At 50.9% G+C, this 15,913-nt stretch overlaps 2 protein-coding genes across 7 annotated transcripts in view; both read left to right on the forward strand.

Annotated features, from left to right (window-relative positions):
• Gdpd5 (glycerophosphodiester phosphodiesterase domain containing 5) overlaps positions 1 to 2,384 on the forward strand; it is a 95,736-nt gene extending 93,352 nt beyond the window's left edge. For all 5 annotated transcript variants that reach the window (XM_063256484.1, XM_063256483.1, XM_005000720.4 and 2 more), the window contains 2 exons: positions 144 to 256; positions 1,368 to 2,384. In XM_063256484.1, coding sequence (XP_063112554.1) covers positions 144 to 256; positions 1,368 to 1,516 — 262 coding nt within the window. In that variant the 3' untranslated portion in view covers positions 1,517 to 2,384. The remainder of the gene's footprint in view (positions 1 to 143; positions 257 to 1,367) is intronic.
• A 1,532-nt stretch (positions 2,385 to 3,916) lies between these two features.
• On the forward strand, positions 3,917 to 15,362 carry Klhl35 (kelch like family member 35). Of its 2 annotated transcripts, XM_063256488.1 has the most exons (7): positions 3,917 to 5,068; positions 7,345 to 8,238; positions 9,536 to 9,720; positions 11,078 to 11,196; positions 11,831 to 12,019; positions 13,934 to 14,122; positions 15,031 to 15,362. In XM_063256488.1, the coding sequence occupies exons 2-7, from the start codon at positions 7,346 to 7,348 to the stop codon at positions 15,217 to 15,219; spliced, it is 1,764 nt and encodes a 587-aa protein (XP_063112558.1). In that variant the 5' UTR covers positions 3,917 to 5,068; position 7,345; the 3' UTR covers positions 15,220 to 15,362. The 2 variants fall into 2 exon arrangements, with proteins under 2 accessions (XP_063112558.1, XP_063112557.1); XM_063256487.1 differs by having other exon boundaries at positions 3,917 to 8,238.
• Positions 15,363 to 15,913: the final 551 nt, after the last annotated feature.

Below are 15,913 nucleotides of genomic sequence, written 5' to 3' on the forward strand. Positions count from 1 at the left end.
GGCTTCAGTTTCCTCATTTATATTGTGGACATAAGTCCTATTGGTCTCTCAGGCCATATCCAGAGAGGTTCTGGAAGTGGCCAGGGTCCCTACTCCAGGAGTGGGTGGGGAAGGACCTGATGCCCACGGGGTCACTTCTACAGGTGGCGCTTGGGTGGCATTCGGAGCTACAATCCTGAGCAGATCATGCTGAGCGCTGCAGTACGCCGAACCAGCCGGGATGTTAGCATCATGAAGGAGAAGCTTATATTCTCAGGTGAGCAGGCCAGGGCAGTCGCAGCCTTAGGGCTCTGCACCCACATACATTCACACACAGTATGTGCAGGTGGGGAATTGACAGCCCTATAGGTTCCACCACGGGGAGACACAGGTACTCATAGAAACGCACCCATATAGAGTCAACTTCAGATCCTGTGGCTTAGTGTCAGTGCCATAGTTGTTGGGCCAGGATGACATGCAGGTGGGAAAGAAATCTGTTTGGAAATCCATCCCCCTTTGCCTGGTCATATACAGATCCCATAAATAATGATTTTCATCCTGCTCATTGCCAGTCCCTGCCAACATTCCTAGTCTGATGCAGGAGCGAGCTGTGGAGACGAGAGCATGGAAAACAGGTGTCCCTAGAATCCTCACCATGGGGTGCTGAGAGTGTGGTCAGACTCCCTGGGGCAGTGAGGAAGGACTAGGGCAATGATGGCTGGGAAGTGGAGGGTGGTAAGAGGTTCCTGGGTAATGGCTGGGGTGTGGGCTTGGCAAAGGAGGGACAGCTGTTCTCAGAGGCAGTGAGGGAACACTGTTAGGGCACTGGAATCACACAGCGTCTACAGGCTGAGTCCACTCCACAGATCTTTCCTGAGCCCCTGCTCCAGCCCAGCACTGGCAGCGTGAGAGCACAGATGTCCTGAAGGTGCTCCATTCAGTGGGGCCAGCACCCACACAGAATGTGACCTAAGCGGAGGTTTCCCTGATGGATGTGGCTTGGGGGAGGCCCATCCCAGGCTGGGAACTGCCATTACAGATGAGAAGACATGACCAGATTTGAGGCCAAGGAGGCATTGATGGGGAGCTCACTCCCAAGAGGGACCAATATATGCAAAGGCCCTTAAAGAGAGTAAACACTGGGAGCCAAGCTCACGGTGTGCACATGGTTTTCTGTGACTGCAAGATAGAGTTTCAAGGGACAAGAGAATGGGCCAGACAGAGGATTCAGCAGAGTCCAAGAAGAGCCTGGAATTCCAGGCCCCATGCCAGCCAGCCAGCGGGTACACCAGTCCCCAATGCCCTGCAGGAGACTGCCCACCCCACCTGTCACCTATCCCAGTGGCCCCATTCTCCCGACTCACGTTCTATTTCCCTTTGGCCTACAGAGATCAGCAATGGTGTGGAGGTCTCGGATGAGTTCTCCATGTGTTCAGACAGCAGTTACGACACATACGCCAACAGCACTGCCACCCCAGGGGGCCCCCAAGGGGGCAGCAGCCAAGCCAAGACTTTCACGGACCGGGTTGGGCATTAGCCGAAGACCTGTCTGGCCCCAGCCTATACCTAATGTAGAAACATGGGGCACCCAGGAGGCTGGCAGAAGTGTGTCTGCCCTTGGAGTGCTCTGGGAGCTGGCTCCACAGCCTCCTTGCAGGCTCCAGGCCCTTTTAGCCATGTCCTCCCTCTTAAGGAATCGCCTGTCCCGAGGCCCAGCTGGGCCAGGACTCCAACCTCCCAGATGCCCCTGCAGGCCTGGGGCTCCTTCTGGGAAGTGCAAAGCCTGGTCCTTCGGGTTCTGTCCTCACGGCCCTCATATTTGCACCTGGAAGCTCTGATGAGTCACTGGGCCATGCCATGTCCCTTGTGGCAGTGGAAGATGTGGATGCTCACCCTTGCACATGTGTCTGCCCACCTACCCATGCCATGAGGCAAACTTCTCTGTTTTATCCTGACCTTGAAGACCTGGGCTGGGCCTTTGCCCCAGCCCCTGGCAGCTCTGCTTCCCACATCAGTCTCAAAGCACAAGGAGGTTCAACCCAGGAGGAAAGCCAGCAGCCATGGTGGAGACAACTCCTCCCTGACCAGCCTCTCAGCACCACTGACTCCTACCCCAGCAGAGGACTCGAGCCATGTCCCCTAAGAGCAGCTGAAGATGGCCAAAAGTGCAGGCCCAGGCTGCTCTGTCTCACACCCAAATATTCAGCAGACCTCTGGGTAGAAGTGGCCCTGGGGCCTAGGAGATCCACAGACTGATAGACCTCAGGTGCCCACATCAGCAGGCACAAGATGGGGCCACCTAGGAAATGTTCTGGGTACAGTCAAGCATGGGCATGTGGCTAAGTTGGCCTGCAATAGAGGAAGCCTGAGGGCCTTAGCCAGAATGATTAAAGCTGCCATCTTGATGTGTGTTGTCTGAATTGTCAGCAGGAAGACGGGGACAGAGCATGTTGCATTTGAGGTTAGTTCTGGCCCCATGATTGGAGAAGAAAATACTCTTAGAACAGACTGGGGCAATGGTTGGATGGCACAGCCTCTACGCTGTGTCAGCCAGGATGCCAGAGGTTCTCTTAACAGTCTAGGGTGCAGAGAACATTCTTGGAGAGGTAAAGTGACTATCCAGGGCCACACAGCATTGATAAAGCCAGGATCCTATCTGGATTCTGACTGTAGCCTCTGCATGTCTTCCATAACCAGCCAGTAACAGCACCGTGGATAGGAAGGGCTCCTGAGTTGATGCAGGACTAACGAACAGGACCAGCAGGTCCTCACAGCCAGCCCAGAGATGCCTATTTCTAGGGCACAGTGGTTGACTTTGTCCCAAAAGCCTGTGTGTCTTGGGTGTGTCCTAAGGGAAAAGCAGGAGGCTAAATATATACCATGCTCCCTGGTAGTGAAGGGTCTGTTTCTTCTCCAAACCAGGGTCCTCTTGATAGAATTCTTGAAGTGCAAGAGATCCCTGACACCTTCTTGGGTGAAAGGCAAAGACTCTTCCAAACATTGGCCCCTCTACAGTCCCACCTTCATTAACCCCTAGGACAGCCCCTTGGGGCTGAGGGCATTCATTCATACTTTCCCTAGCCACTGAACATCTCTCAAGCAGAGGTCAGCTGAAGCCCAGAACTGCTAGGTCAGAATGGGCAGGGGGCAGGCATTGCCCTTTCTGAAATGCCCAAAAGACCTTCCTTCCAGCCCCTGGCAGCCCACACAAGGAAGAGGACAGACCTTTCATGCCAGTGCCTCTCAGTATAACCAGCTGCGCTGGGCCCACCAGCCAGGGTACCCATGGCTCCTGGTCACCCTTGGCAAGCCTGTCACCATCCTCAACTGACTTGCAACCCATGATGTACCCAAGCTCCTTTCCCATGACCTGAGGGATTACTAAAAACCCTTCCTGCTGCCCTCCGAAATGCCCCTGTCTGCAGAGGACAGTACACTGCCCTCGTCACAGAGAAACCCTCCACCCCAGTAAACACTTCCCTCTGTCCTCAGAGGATGAGGCCTTCTGGCTCAGCCCATCTTCTACCTCCTCCAGGTCCCTCCATGACTCCACAGTCCCTCCTGCCCATGAACAGATATGAAGGTGCCCAAATCTCTCACATCCTTTAACAAGCAGCTACACAGAAAACTTTGGATGTAAATTCATTTCTGGAACAAGGCTTGTGGGACAGACAAGCCAGATTTCAGGACACATGTCTAGCCAAGATCACCATGAGCCCTCCCAATAGCTCCTAGAAACTCTGGCCCTGCCTAAGCTTAGCCAGGGCAGGCCCCTACCACACCTGGCTTCCATGAGGGTGACTCCACATGACATGTGGCTTGTACCCACTTTTTTTTTTTTTTTTTTTTTATTAGTACCGGGGATCAAACTCATGACCGCCTGCTTGCAAGGCAGGTGCTTATGCCACTGAGCTAAATCCCAAGCCCCTCCCACTTACTTCTGAATATCTCAGCAACCCAAAGTGATGAACAGGACCAAGGTCCTCATTATCCACCCTGCTAAAATGACAAGATGAAGAGCCAGGCCAACCAGGCTCTTAGCAAGACAACCTCCTCTCCAAAGCATTGCTCCCTTCCATAAGGGTAAATTTCTCACTCATCCATGGTTACCAGGCCCTGTGTCAGCTTCTAGAGGGAGCAAATGATCCAGCACCAGCTCACGGAATACCCTTCTCCAGATCCATGAGGCCAGGCCAGCACAGAGCTCATTCCTCCACCTGACTCATTCTGCTCACACCCTGTCCCACTATGACCCATCCATGGTGCACACCCCTCATGCATACCATACCTCAGACACAAGGCCACAGGCTGTTTGCAGGTATATAGACACCTGTCATATACACATGCATGTAGAGTGCATTAATACACAAGCCATGGAGACATGAAGCCCTGACACAAAATGAACCTAGAGACACAAAAGGACAGGGTTACCCAAAGTCTCAGAATGACATGTCTGTTGTCAAGCAGGAACACGAACACGGGCACAGACACAGCAGCCCAACAGGGGCAGAACGAGGGAAACCTCTATCCATAACTGTGGCAGTCACCTTTTGGATCCTTTCTCTAGCCTCACAGTGACACAACCACATGTCCACACCACCCCAGTGCTACACAGTCACTATGTCCCATGCAATCTCACATTCACAAGTAGGTATCCTGGGACAGTTAAGCTGAAAACCACCCCATTTACCTAAGGCAGACACAGTCCCACACACTCTGTGTTTCATTTAGGAACAAGGCTAGCACCAGGTCGCCCGCCCCCAGTCCCAAGGGCTGCAGACCGCAGATTTGCATACACAGTCAATCCCACTGTTACTACCGCCCCCTTCCTCATAGAGACTGGTCCAAGAATGGAACAAAAGCCCAGCGTCCACCCCTCCCCCTCCCTTTCCCTCTTCTCTCCTCCTCCTGGCGTCCAGCCCCTTTGTCCTCTCTCAGTTGAGCCCTAGCGGGAGCCTGGGCAAAGCAGCAGGGACATTGTTAGAGACGGGCTGGGCGGCGCAGGCAGCAGGCACCGACCAAAGCGAAGCAGTTCCTTGAAACACAGCAGAGCTGCGGCGCTGGAGGCCCTGCGAGGGGGCGTGGCCAGGTAAGCGTCAGGTACTTGGGGGCAGGGCTTGGAATGCAGGCTGTAGGCTGTGTGATGTCCGAAAGTCTTAGCGTATAAACATGTGAGTGCTGATGAAAGACAGAAAGGGGTGGGTGACATGTTAAGCCAACATTCACAAGCTGGGTATCTGTCTTCATCATGACCACTGGATTGAGGGCGTTAGGGAGCGTGCTTTATGCAGTTCCACCTGGGAATCCCCTCCCTTCTATGTTGGCACTGGGTGACCTTCAGTCTGGGAATCTGCAGGGAGGAAACTGAGTCTCAGGTCCTTGTCCCTGCATGTCCACAGTTCGAAATGCCTAGAGTTGTAGACAGCACTAGAATAAATAAGTACAGGTACACTTCCCAGGAGAAGTCTCCCTTCTTCCCCACAGGAAGTCCCACCCTGCCCTGCTGCATCTTGGTGAGAGAAGTCCTCTTTATGCTGATGAGATCTCCCCTCTTGCACCTCAGCTCCAAGTGTGGCTGTGTCCTGGGCTGGCCTGAGTCCACAGATGGCCTGTCTCACCTCCCTCCTTAGGTCTGCCTGCTCCTTGAGGACATGCTTCACCGTAGCAGGTGTGGCAGAGTGGCTAGGCATGCAGAGACTGGAGATGGCTGCTGGGTTCAACACCCAACTCCTCTACTTGGCCAAAATTAATTGACCTCCTTGGCTACTGAGGAACTCTTTTATCCTGATGCCGAGACAGGAAATCCGCTGCCCAGGATGACTCACAACAAGTGTCGAGAGCCAGGCTAACACTGGGCAGGATCTGACTTCCAGAGGTCAGAATGAGCTGAGAAGACCAGAATGATATGGAAAGCGCTGAGAAGCAAAATGGAGAAAGAGGCAATGGGCTGAGCTGAGTTGCCCTGGAGTGAATTGCCACATAGAACTCCCTGTCCCCAGAATCCTGAAAACAGAGGCCACAGGTTCATGGGGGCCTAATCCTAACCATCACTGGAACAGCCCTTTAGGGTCTGTGGAATGCTCTACAAACACCTCTTCCTTTGATCCTCCCAGCAAACTTCTGAAAGGCAGCTTCCTCTGTGTACTTGTTTCCACAGAGCAAAGCTTAAGTGTGTGTGACTAAAGATACTTCTCAGGGTTGTAAGGGTCAAATTATGTAAACAAAAAAAAAAAAGCAACCATCACACTTTTGCGGGAGTAAACACAAGGTAAACTTCATTCATGTCATTCACAACTCTGGAGAAGAGGCATTATGTTTCTACTTCAGAGAAGACTAGGGAAGGGGGAAGTGACTTGTCTAGAGGAAGTCACACAGAGCCAAGTGGAGAATCAGAACCTCATTGATCCTTAAGAGGTTGATCCTTTCCACTTTCCTGGAGCAGGAAACATTCTCCTTCCATGTCCTTGCCTTCACCTAGCTAATTCTCCTCATCCTTCTCTATTTGAAGCTCCAATCTTAGGAACCTCTTCCCTGATTCCTCTCCAACTGGGTTTATTGCCCTTTCTATGAGTTCCCCTAATCCTCCATAAAATCCCCCCAACAGGCTGTGAGCCCTGGGAAGCTCTTAAGGACTATGCTTGTCTTGATCACTGCCTGGAACAGAAATGCTGTAAATCACAATTAATATTTAATATCCATTCGACCTTGAATAGATATTGAGCACTTACTATAGCATGGCATGGAGGGGACAGATGAACAGAATACAGTACAGTAGGATAGAATCGGGTTGATTATGGGAAGAACTAAAGGAGATCTGAAAAAGACAGAATAGAGAGGAAGTAATTATTACATGCATGCATGACACAATGGATGCATGTCACACTCCCTATACTGGTACTTTGTGCAGGCTCCAGTAATCTCCCTGCTTTTCTGCTCAAAGCTTTTGAGGTAAACACTTTCTGTGGTTGACCCATGTGGCTCTGTGCTATTAGGAGTCCCTAAATATTACCTAAGCTGTAGTAAACCATGCCTTTATTAGACTCTCCTCAAATTACCCTATTTGAAAGACTACCATCTGTCTCTTGCAGAGATGGATGAAGAATAGCTTAGCAAGCCTGGAGAAAAGAAAAAACCAATACAACTGAAGTAGGTAATTGGGCAGGAAGGTGGTACAGATAAGGCATGCGCTAGAACACAGCAGAAAGCTTTTGGATGGACAAATGGAAGAAACAGTAGGTGAACGAATGCAAACGCAAACTAAATAGGGAATACAGGGAGAGGTGTGCCAGGAGCTACGCCTCCGATCTCCTAAACCAGTCCCGTTAGGTGGATCTCCCGGCGCTATTTGTATTCTCTACCTGGCAGGATGTGGGACGCCCCGGAACCGGAACCGGAGGAGCCAGAGCCAGGCTGCGAGGTGCCGTGCGCGGCGTCCTGCCACGCGCAGCGCGTCCTGCAGACCCTCAACGCTTACCGGCGGAGCGGCACCCTCACCGACGTGGTGCTGCGCGCCGGCGGCCGCGACTTCCCATGCCACCGCGCCGCGCTGAGCGCTGGCAGCGCCTACTTCCGCAGCCTGTTCGCCGCAAGCCGGCCAGAGCGCGGGCTGACTGGACCGCCAGTGGTGACGGTGGCGCCCGAGACGCCCGGCACCGACCAAGCCGGGACTGCGGCTGCGGCGGCGCTCGCCGTGGTGCTCGACTACGTTTACGGCGCGGGCGTGCGACTGCGCGCCGAGGACGAGGCGGCCGCGGTGCTGGCGCTGGCCGAGCGGCTGGGCGTGGCGGGCCTGCGCGGCGTCTGCGCGCGCTTCCTCGAGGGCCGTCTGCGCGTCGCCAACAGCTTGGCGCTGCGGCGCGTGGCCGCCGCCTTCTCGCTCGCCTCGCTGGCCGAGCGCTGCGGCCGCGTGCTGCGCCAGGCCTTCGCCGAGGTGGCGCACCACGCTGACTTTCTGGAGCTGGCCCCGGAGGAGGTGGCGGCGCTGCTGGCCGACCCCGCCCTGGGCGTGGCGCGGGAGGAGGCCGTGTTCGAAGCGGCCATGCGCTGGGTGCGCCACGACGCGCCGGCCCGCCGCGGCCAGCTTAGGCGCCTGCTGGAGCACGTGCGCCTGCCCCTGCTGGCACCGGCTTACTTCCTGGAGAAGGTGGAGGCTGACGAGCTGCTGCAGGCCTGCGGCGAATGCCGGCCCCTGCTGCTCGAGGCCCGCGCCTGCTTCATCCTGGGCCGAGAAGCCAGCGAACTACGGGCCCGGCCACGGAGGTACAGCCGCCCTCCACCAGCCTTACAGTTCTTCAACCACCCAACCATCCCATCACCACCCCTTAATTCTCATAGTCGCACTTCTAGATAAAGTCATCTGTTCAATATTGTGTAAACTTAGTCCTGGGAGACCTTCCTGCCCTGGAGAGAGTATTCCACACCTGACACAGGGTCCCTCTCGCTATTATATATAATTTAAGTGCTTACTCTACGCAGGTGCTAGAGCGAGTGATTTGGATACACGTGCTCTCTGGGAGCTCGCAGACCAGTAAGGGATAAAATCTGCAAGGGGTATTGAAGAGAAATGAGGCTATTATTCCTCTCCTGAATTAGAGACTGCAGACTATGGGTGGAATAGTCCAAATTGATCATCTCCCCACAGAGACACAAAACGAGAGAAACTGTAATGACCACTTATCTCTGACACTAAGCACAGGGCGTAAGACAAAAAAGTATGTATTTATCGAAGAAACTAGGAAACTGGCTAAAAGGTTTAGAAAATCTGGTGAGATCAGAAGCCTGGAGGCTGTAGGGAATGTATGAAGGAATTACTAATTAAGGGATAGCTTTCGGAAATAGATATAGAAGAGATGTAGCAGAATTAGCAATTGGTGATGAAAGTCAGAAAAATGCCATAAATGGGCCTCGGGGTTTAGCTCAGTGGCATAAGTGCCTGCCTTGCACTCGCGGGATCATGCGTTCAATCCCCAGTACCAAAAAATAAGAAAAATGCCAGGAAGAGGTTTGATTTGTCAGATCAAACTGAGCATGGCCAACTGGAGTGGCATGCATCTGTAATCCTAGCTAGTGGGAAGGCTGAGGCAGGAGGATCAAAAGTTCATGGCAGGCTGGTTGATTTAGCAAAATCTTGTCCCAAAATGAAAATTAAAAACAAAAGGGGAGTTAGGGCATGTGTCTTAGTGATAAAGGGCTTGCTCATGAGGACTAAAAAGCGGGAGAAAGCTTGGGTATGATTCTGGGCTAGCCATAATCGGGGAGCCTCGATTTTCACCTCTGTAAAGGGGTAATATGACCTAATAGAATGTTCATAAGGATTAAACTAGGTGATTTTTCTAGGCAAGGCCTTTGTTAGAGGTACATAGGATGCAGTAAGAATTAATGACCTTATAAGTAATCAGAGGGAAGTGGCAGAGTTGGGGGTAGCTGGGCAGGAAGGTGTGGAAGGGCAGAAGGCTGTGGAGGGGCATCAAGATCGTGTACTGTAGTCAGCAAGAGGGTGAGAAAGGATCACAATTATGGTGTGGATCAATGGGCATTGGGTTTATCCTCACATCAGATTCATGGATCTTGCTGAAGTGATCGTGGTCATTGGTGGTTGTGACCGCAAAGGTCTCTTGAAGCTGCCATTCGCCGATGCCTACCACCCAGAGAGCCAGCGCTGGACCTCTCTGCCCAGCCTACCTGGTTACACACGCTCCGAGTTCGCTGCCTGTGCTCTTCGCAATGACATCTACGTTTCTGGTGAGAGTGGGGCTGCAGCAGGAACCCAATGGGATTGACACATTACCGCCAGGCCTAGGGCACTGTTTATTTTTCCCTGCAATCAGGAGATGGGGTGGAGCCTCTGGGAACCCACAGTAATTGGTTGAAGTGGTATGTAGTGCTGCAGAGCCAATCACTGGTGTGGTAGGTAGTATCTTTAGGCAATATCAGTATTGGACTTCAGAAAGTAAAATTCTGGTCTTTAAAGAAAAAAAAGTTCTGGTCTTTGTTCTGACAGACCACGTGGTATCAATCCCTGGTACTGATAAAGAGAAAAAGACAAAAAAAAAAAAAAGACCATGTGGTCTTTAGGAGGTCATTAATCCTCTCGGCTTTCCTATATGAAACGTGGGTATAGTAATCCCAATACTTCATTTTTTAAAATTTTTATTTTTGATTTTTTTAAATTTTATTTTGAATGTAGTAAAAATACGACAGAACAAGACAGAACAAAGCCAATCGAGACAATATAGAGACATTGGTACAGAACTTCAAAGCAGGATACTGGGATAGTAGTACTAGGTACTACAGTATGTCTCATTATCTTCACAATACCAGTCAATTAGGTATACTGAAATCAAACAGAACATTGTAAAACCAATTGAAGGAGAATACTGAATAGTGCAAAACATTCATTACAAAACTTAACAGTGAAAATAATCTTTACCTTCAAACAGAATATAGAAGGAAATCCCCCATATTCGCTATTTATTTTTGATTTTTGAGACAGGGTCTCACTACATAGTTCAGGGTGGCCTTGAACTCACTATGTAGCCCAGTCTGGCCTTGACATAGCAGTGACCCTCCTGCCTCGGCCTACCTAGTGCTAGGATTACAAGTGTGCACCACCTGGCGATAGTAAATCCAATACTTCATGAAGGGGTGGGCAAGGAATGAAATCATGAAGATGGGAGAACTGAAGGATTACTGGTCACTCTGTGTCCCTGCCCCATCCCCACGCAGATCATGGCTTTGTTTTTCTTTAACCCCAGAACATTCCTGATGCTTGTCTGGGGAACCTTTTGCACGTGTATCATAGTAGACAACCCTCAACACAGATACACTTCCTGAGCACAGAACTGCCGTCCCACTGCAAACACCCAACAAAGACTGCTTCCTGAAACTGTCAGCCCTGTCCCTTAAACCCCTTAATTCAGACCTTTCTCCTCTCATTCAGAGCAGTGGCTGGGTCACAGGTACAGAGTCTTACACCGGCCCAGGGAAAATCGTTTGTTCTTAACCCCACCTATGCATCCGAGGCCCGTGTTTCTGGCTTCGGGTGTGCTGGTGATAGCAAAAGGGTTCCGGGCCAACAGCTGCCTCTCTCTCTCTCTAGGAGGCCACATCAACAGCCGGGATGTGTGGATGTTTAGCTCCCATCTGCACACCTGGATCAAGGTAGCCTCGCTGCACAAAGGCAGGTGGAGACACAAGATGGCAGCAGTGCAGGGCCAGGTAGGCACACTCTACAGTCACTGCCCAGGACAGATATGCACAGGTCTATGGCATATCTGTCCTGAGGGCAGTCCCTCTGAGACCCTGTCTATGGAGGAAGTGATCTGAGATCCAAAAAGAGGAGAAGGACTTTCCCAAGATGACATCAGAATGCTAATACTAACAACAGTAGCAATTACTGTCATGGCCTAGTACAACCTAGTAGTGGTTAATGGTATGGGTTCCAGGGTCAAACAGTCTGGGTTTAAATCCTGAGTGCCACTTAGAAAAAAGAATTCTGCCGATAATCTTTGTGAACTATATCCTGAATTCAGCAACACAAAGTGTTTCTTAGAATCGATTAAGTGGGGTAGTAAACCCTTAAAACTATTTGCTGTCAGTAACCATCAGCTTGATGATAGTATTTGCAGATTTAATCCACATTCAGTACCCATTTTAGAAGCCCGCCTTTCTCCCTGGATGAATAGGGGAAGCAGCTGACAGAGATCCTATAGTTGGGCAGAGCCAAGCGGTGGCAATGCAGGGATGCTCCTGTTTGGGTTTGGTTCTGAAGGTAGCATGTCTCCAAAGGAAGGGGCCAAGGAGTTGCCTGTGGTCTGGATTCCCAGTGCCCTGCTCATGTCCTCACCCACAGCTGTTCGCGGTGGGGGGCTTCGATGGCCTGAGGCGCCTGAGCAGTGTGGAGCGCTACGATCCCTTCTCCAACACCTGGGCTGTTACTGCGCCTCTGCTGGAGGCCGTGAGCTCTGCGGCGGTGGCGCCCTGTGTGGGCCAGCTCTTTGTGATCGGGGGCGCAAGGCAGGACGGTGGCAACACCAACAAGGTAGGCGCGGGTCTGGGGGTATGGAAGGAGCACTGGAGGCCGCTGAGAAACAGCGGCGCTCGTTGTATGCCAGGTACAGACTTGAGCCACTTCCGGGGTTTGCTTTTTTTGTTGTTAACTTGTTCTCATCACCAGCGTCCAGGGGTCATCTCCTGGTTTCAGGCAAAGGACTGAGTTCAGAGAAACAGCTTCAGGTTCACACAGTGGGCCAGCAGCCCTTCTGGACTCCCGTGTTTGGGCTGGTGCCATCCATACGGGTGTCACAGATTTAAAATTAAGAGGGGAAGGGGTAGGATTAAAGTTTTTTCTGCATTTTAAAAATGCTTGTTTTTGAAAATTTAGAATGGAAAAAAAAAAAGGTCACCCTATTCTCTCACTAAGGATAACTATATAAACATTTTGGTGCATTACCCTCCAGGATTCTACTTCGTTTTCTATTTTAATTTTATGTTCTTGCTTTTAAAATTGTATTCTACTTTCTATCCTCATTAATAAGCACTTCCCACATATTTAGAACTTCACCACCATCATTTTAGCATCTGTAATATTCCACTGGGTAGACGAACTGTAGTCTACTAATCTGTGGTCAGATAAGCTTTTATGAATAAAAATTAGGAGCTAGTGATGTAGCTCAGTGGTAGAGTTCTTGCTTTACATGCAGGAGGTCCTAGGTTCAGTCCCCAGCACCAAAAAAAAAAAAAAAAATATAATAAATTGAAAGGGTTGCTGGCCCAGACTGGACACTGTAGCCAAAAAAGCCTCAGCCAGAATTAGGGAGCTCCTGCCTCCCCCACCCCTAGAGATTTACCTGTAACCCTATACCCCCACCCTTAGAAACCTGCCCCTGGCCCCAAATCTGTGCCAATGAAATACCTGTGCATCTCTAATGGCCTTAGGGCACTGCCCTAAGCTCAGGCTACTTATATTCCCCCACGCCACATGTCCGAAAGAGAGAGATCGCCAGCCCTGGGGTGGAGATGCCACGCCCTGGGGGGTCTCTCCCCGCATTCCTGAAATAAAGGTTACTTATATTTTATACTTAATCTTTTCAGTTCTATCAGATCTATCATAAATAATAAACATTAATCTTCATAACAGCTCCTTCCTTCTTCCCTGTCTGTGGTTCTGGGACCTAAATTTTTCCCTCAGCTCTCCTTATTCCCTGATCCCGTACCTCCAGCCAACCTTCCTGGAGCTGGAGGGAGCCACCAGTGGTAGGGGACCCCATTTCCCATCATCTCATATCGATTGTTCTGTTGCGGGCCATTCTGGGAGGAGGGCATCTCCAAGGAAATACCTGAGGCAGGCAGCCAAGCAAGGCAAGCACCCCAAAAAGGGTTCAGGGCATCATTGGCACCCACGAGCCCAGAGGCCTGTGGACAGCTGTGGTATCTACATCCCAGCTGGAATGGAGTCGTGACCCCACAGCCCCAGGGAAGAAGAGCACTGACACTGCACACAGCCAGGAACGCATCTTGGTGGGGGGACATTCAGACATCACCTCCATATCCCGGGTCATATCTCTCTCCCAGATTGCTATGATGTGCTCCAATGATTAATTTCATGTGAGGTGACTCTACATCCTCCATCAAAGAAGACTATTCTTGTAGTGGGGAGGGAGGGATAGAAACACCAGGAAAGGATTTAAGATGGGGCAGCATTTGAGCTGGACCTTGAAAACTGAGGAGCCTTTTTACAAAGGGCATCCAGAGGTTGGAAACAAAAAAACAAAAAAACAGAACTAGGTTGAGAGCACTGCAGGGCAGGGACAGTTGGTCTCTCTCTGAGACACTAGCTCAGGCCTGGTAAATACTGGTGGTGTTGTGTTGGATGTCCCAAGAGAAGGAGGTGGCAGGACATGGCAGCAGGCCAGTGGGGGGTCCGGCTTCACCACTACTGCCTTCCTGCCCCCAGGTGCAGTGCTTTGACCCCAAGGAGGACCACTGGAGCCTGCGTTCACCAGCACCCTTCTCACAGCGGTGTCTCGAGGCTGTCTCCTTAGAGGACACCATTTATGTGGTGGGAGGCCTCATGGACAAAATCTTCACCTATGACCCTGGCACAGATGTCTGGGGGGAAGCAGCTGTCCTCCCCAGCCCTGTGGTAAGTGGAGGCTCAGGGTACAGTCCTGGCACTTGTCCATCCAGGACAGTGAACCCACTCAAAGGCCCTTTGTCTTGGAAGCAGTAAGTCTTGCATAAAGACTCCATTCTGGCAGACTTCACATAGTTCTCCAGCTTTGTCTTCAATGATATCTGGCCTTAAGAGAGGTTGGCCCAAGGCCACCAGTTAGGCCGTATTAAGGAAGAACCTAGAATCCCAAGTGCTGTATGCTTGAGTAGGAATTTGTGGTTTCCCCTACCCTAACGTCCACTATCTGGTAGCCTATTGTGCAGTGGATGGGCCTTGCTAAATTTTTCAGCCCCACCCAGTAAGGGAAGAACAGGAAACCCCGGTTCTTGAATCTCTGGTCCCTATAGTTCCTTTCCTTCCCTACTCTGACTCCAGAGAGACTATGTATAGGTGTGGTTGGACTGGAGGTGATCAGTGGACTATTCAGTGATCCTAAGGGCCTGAGGTTTCTGGCTTGAGTCTGAGCTCCTAAGATGATGGTGGGACCATTATTGTTAACTGTATGTTGACAACATTCCAGGCTTTACAGATGCAGCCTTTTAGCTAAGACCAAGTGTAGTCTATTTCGGGCACTGTGAACAATATTTTCCATACTTAACCCCACTGACTGTGATGAGAACCCTATGATGAAGAGGTTGCTATCCTTCATAATTCCAGATGAAGACACTTACAGCCCAGAGCATATGAGTGACTTCTAGGCCATCTGACCATTTATCAAGGGTCAAACTACAGTTTAGCTCAGATCCGTACAATCTCTGCCTCTTTGCTATCCAGACTCCCTGGCTGTAGTCTGTAAGACAAGATTCTGCTGTCTGGTCTGGCCAGGTAGGCCTCACACTGGACCCCAGAATTGATTTGTCTTTCTGTTTGTCCCCTAGGAGAGCTGCGGAATGACTGTGTGTGACGGGAAGGTCCATATCCTTGGTGGGCGGGATGACCATGGGGAAAGCACCAATAGGGTCTTCACCTTTGACCCCAGCAGTGGGCAGGTGGAGGCCCAGCCATCCCTGCAGCGCTGCACCAGTTCCCATGGCTGTGTCACCATCGTCCAGAGCCTGGGCAGGTGACTAAGTCAGGGAGATGCAGAGCCAGGAAGTAGGAAGAACTCAAGCACACCATTCTGTTCCCCTCCTCCTGTTCCCTCCATGCAAATAGCGCCTTAACTTATTGCCCCCTTTTCTTGTAAAAATAAAGTCTTGTTCAAACTTTGGGTCTGTGTTCCACTTTGCCTGGAGAAACAATCCTCAGTGTTTGCTCCCAGCTTTTAATGTTCACAGAGCTCTTCCCTACCATCAGTCTGTGAAGGCTGCTGTAAAAAATGCTTTAGACTGAGTCATTTGTGAACCACAAAAATGTACTTTTTTACAATTCTGGAGTGTGACAGCCCCAAATTAGTGTCTAACAGCTCTACTTTGTGATCGGCACTTTCTTGCTGTGTCCCCCTCTTGCAGAAGAGGGCGAGGCATTTCCCTTTGACCTCTGGTGAGAGTATAAATCTTTTTTTTTTTTTTTTTCCAGTACCAGGGATCAAACTCACGACCTTGTGCTTGCCAGGCAGGCACTTGTGCTGCTGAGCTATATCCCCGGCCCTATGAGTATAAATCTTATTTATGAGGGCTCTGTCCTCATTTCTGAAATGACTTAATCGCTGCCTCACAAAGGCCCACCTCTTTACACTACCACACTGTGCTAGGTTCCAACACACACTTTGGAGGGACACCAACATTCAGCCATAGCACACTCATACCTCACTTACTTCCA

This window comes from Cavia porcellus, unplaced genomic scaffold (assembly GCF_034190915.1).
Source record: "Cavia porcellus strain 051 isolate PalLab524CR breed Dunkin Hartley unplaced genomic scaffold, mCavPor4.1 scaffold_9, whole genome shotgun sequence".
NCBI lineage: Eukaryota > Metazoa > Chordata > Mammalia > Rodentia > Caviidae > Cavia > Cavia porcellus.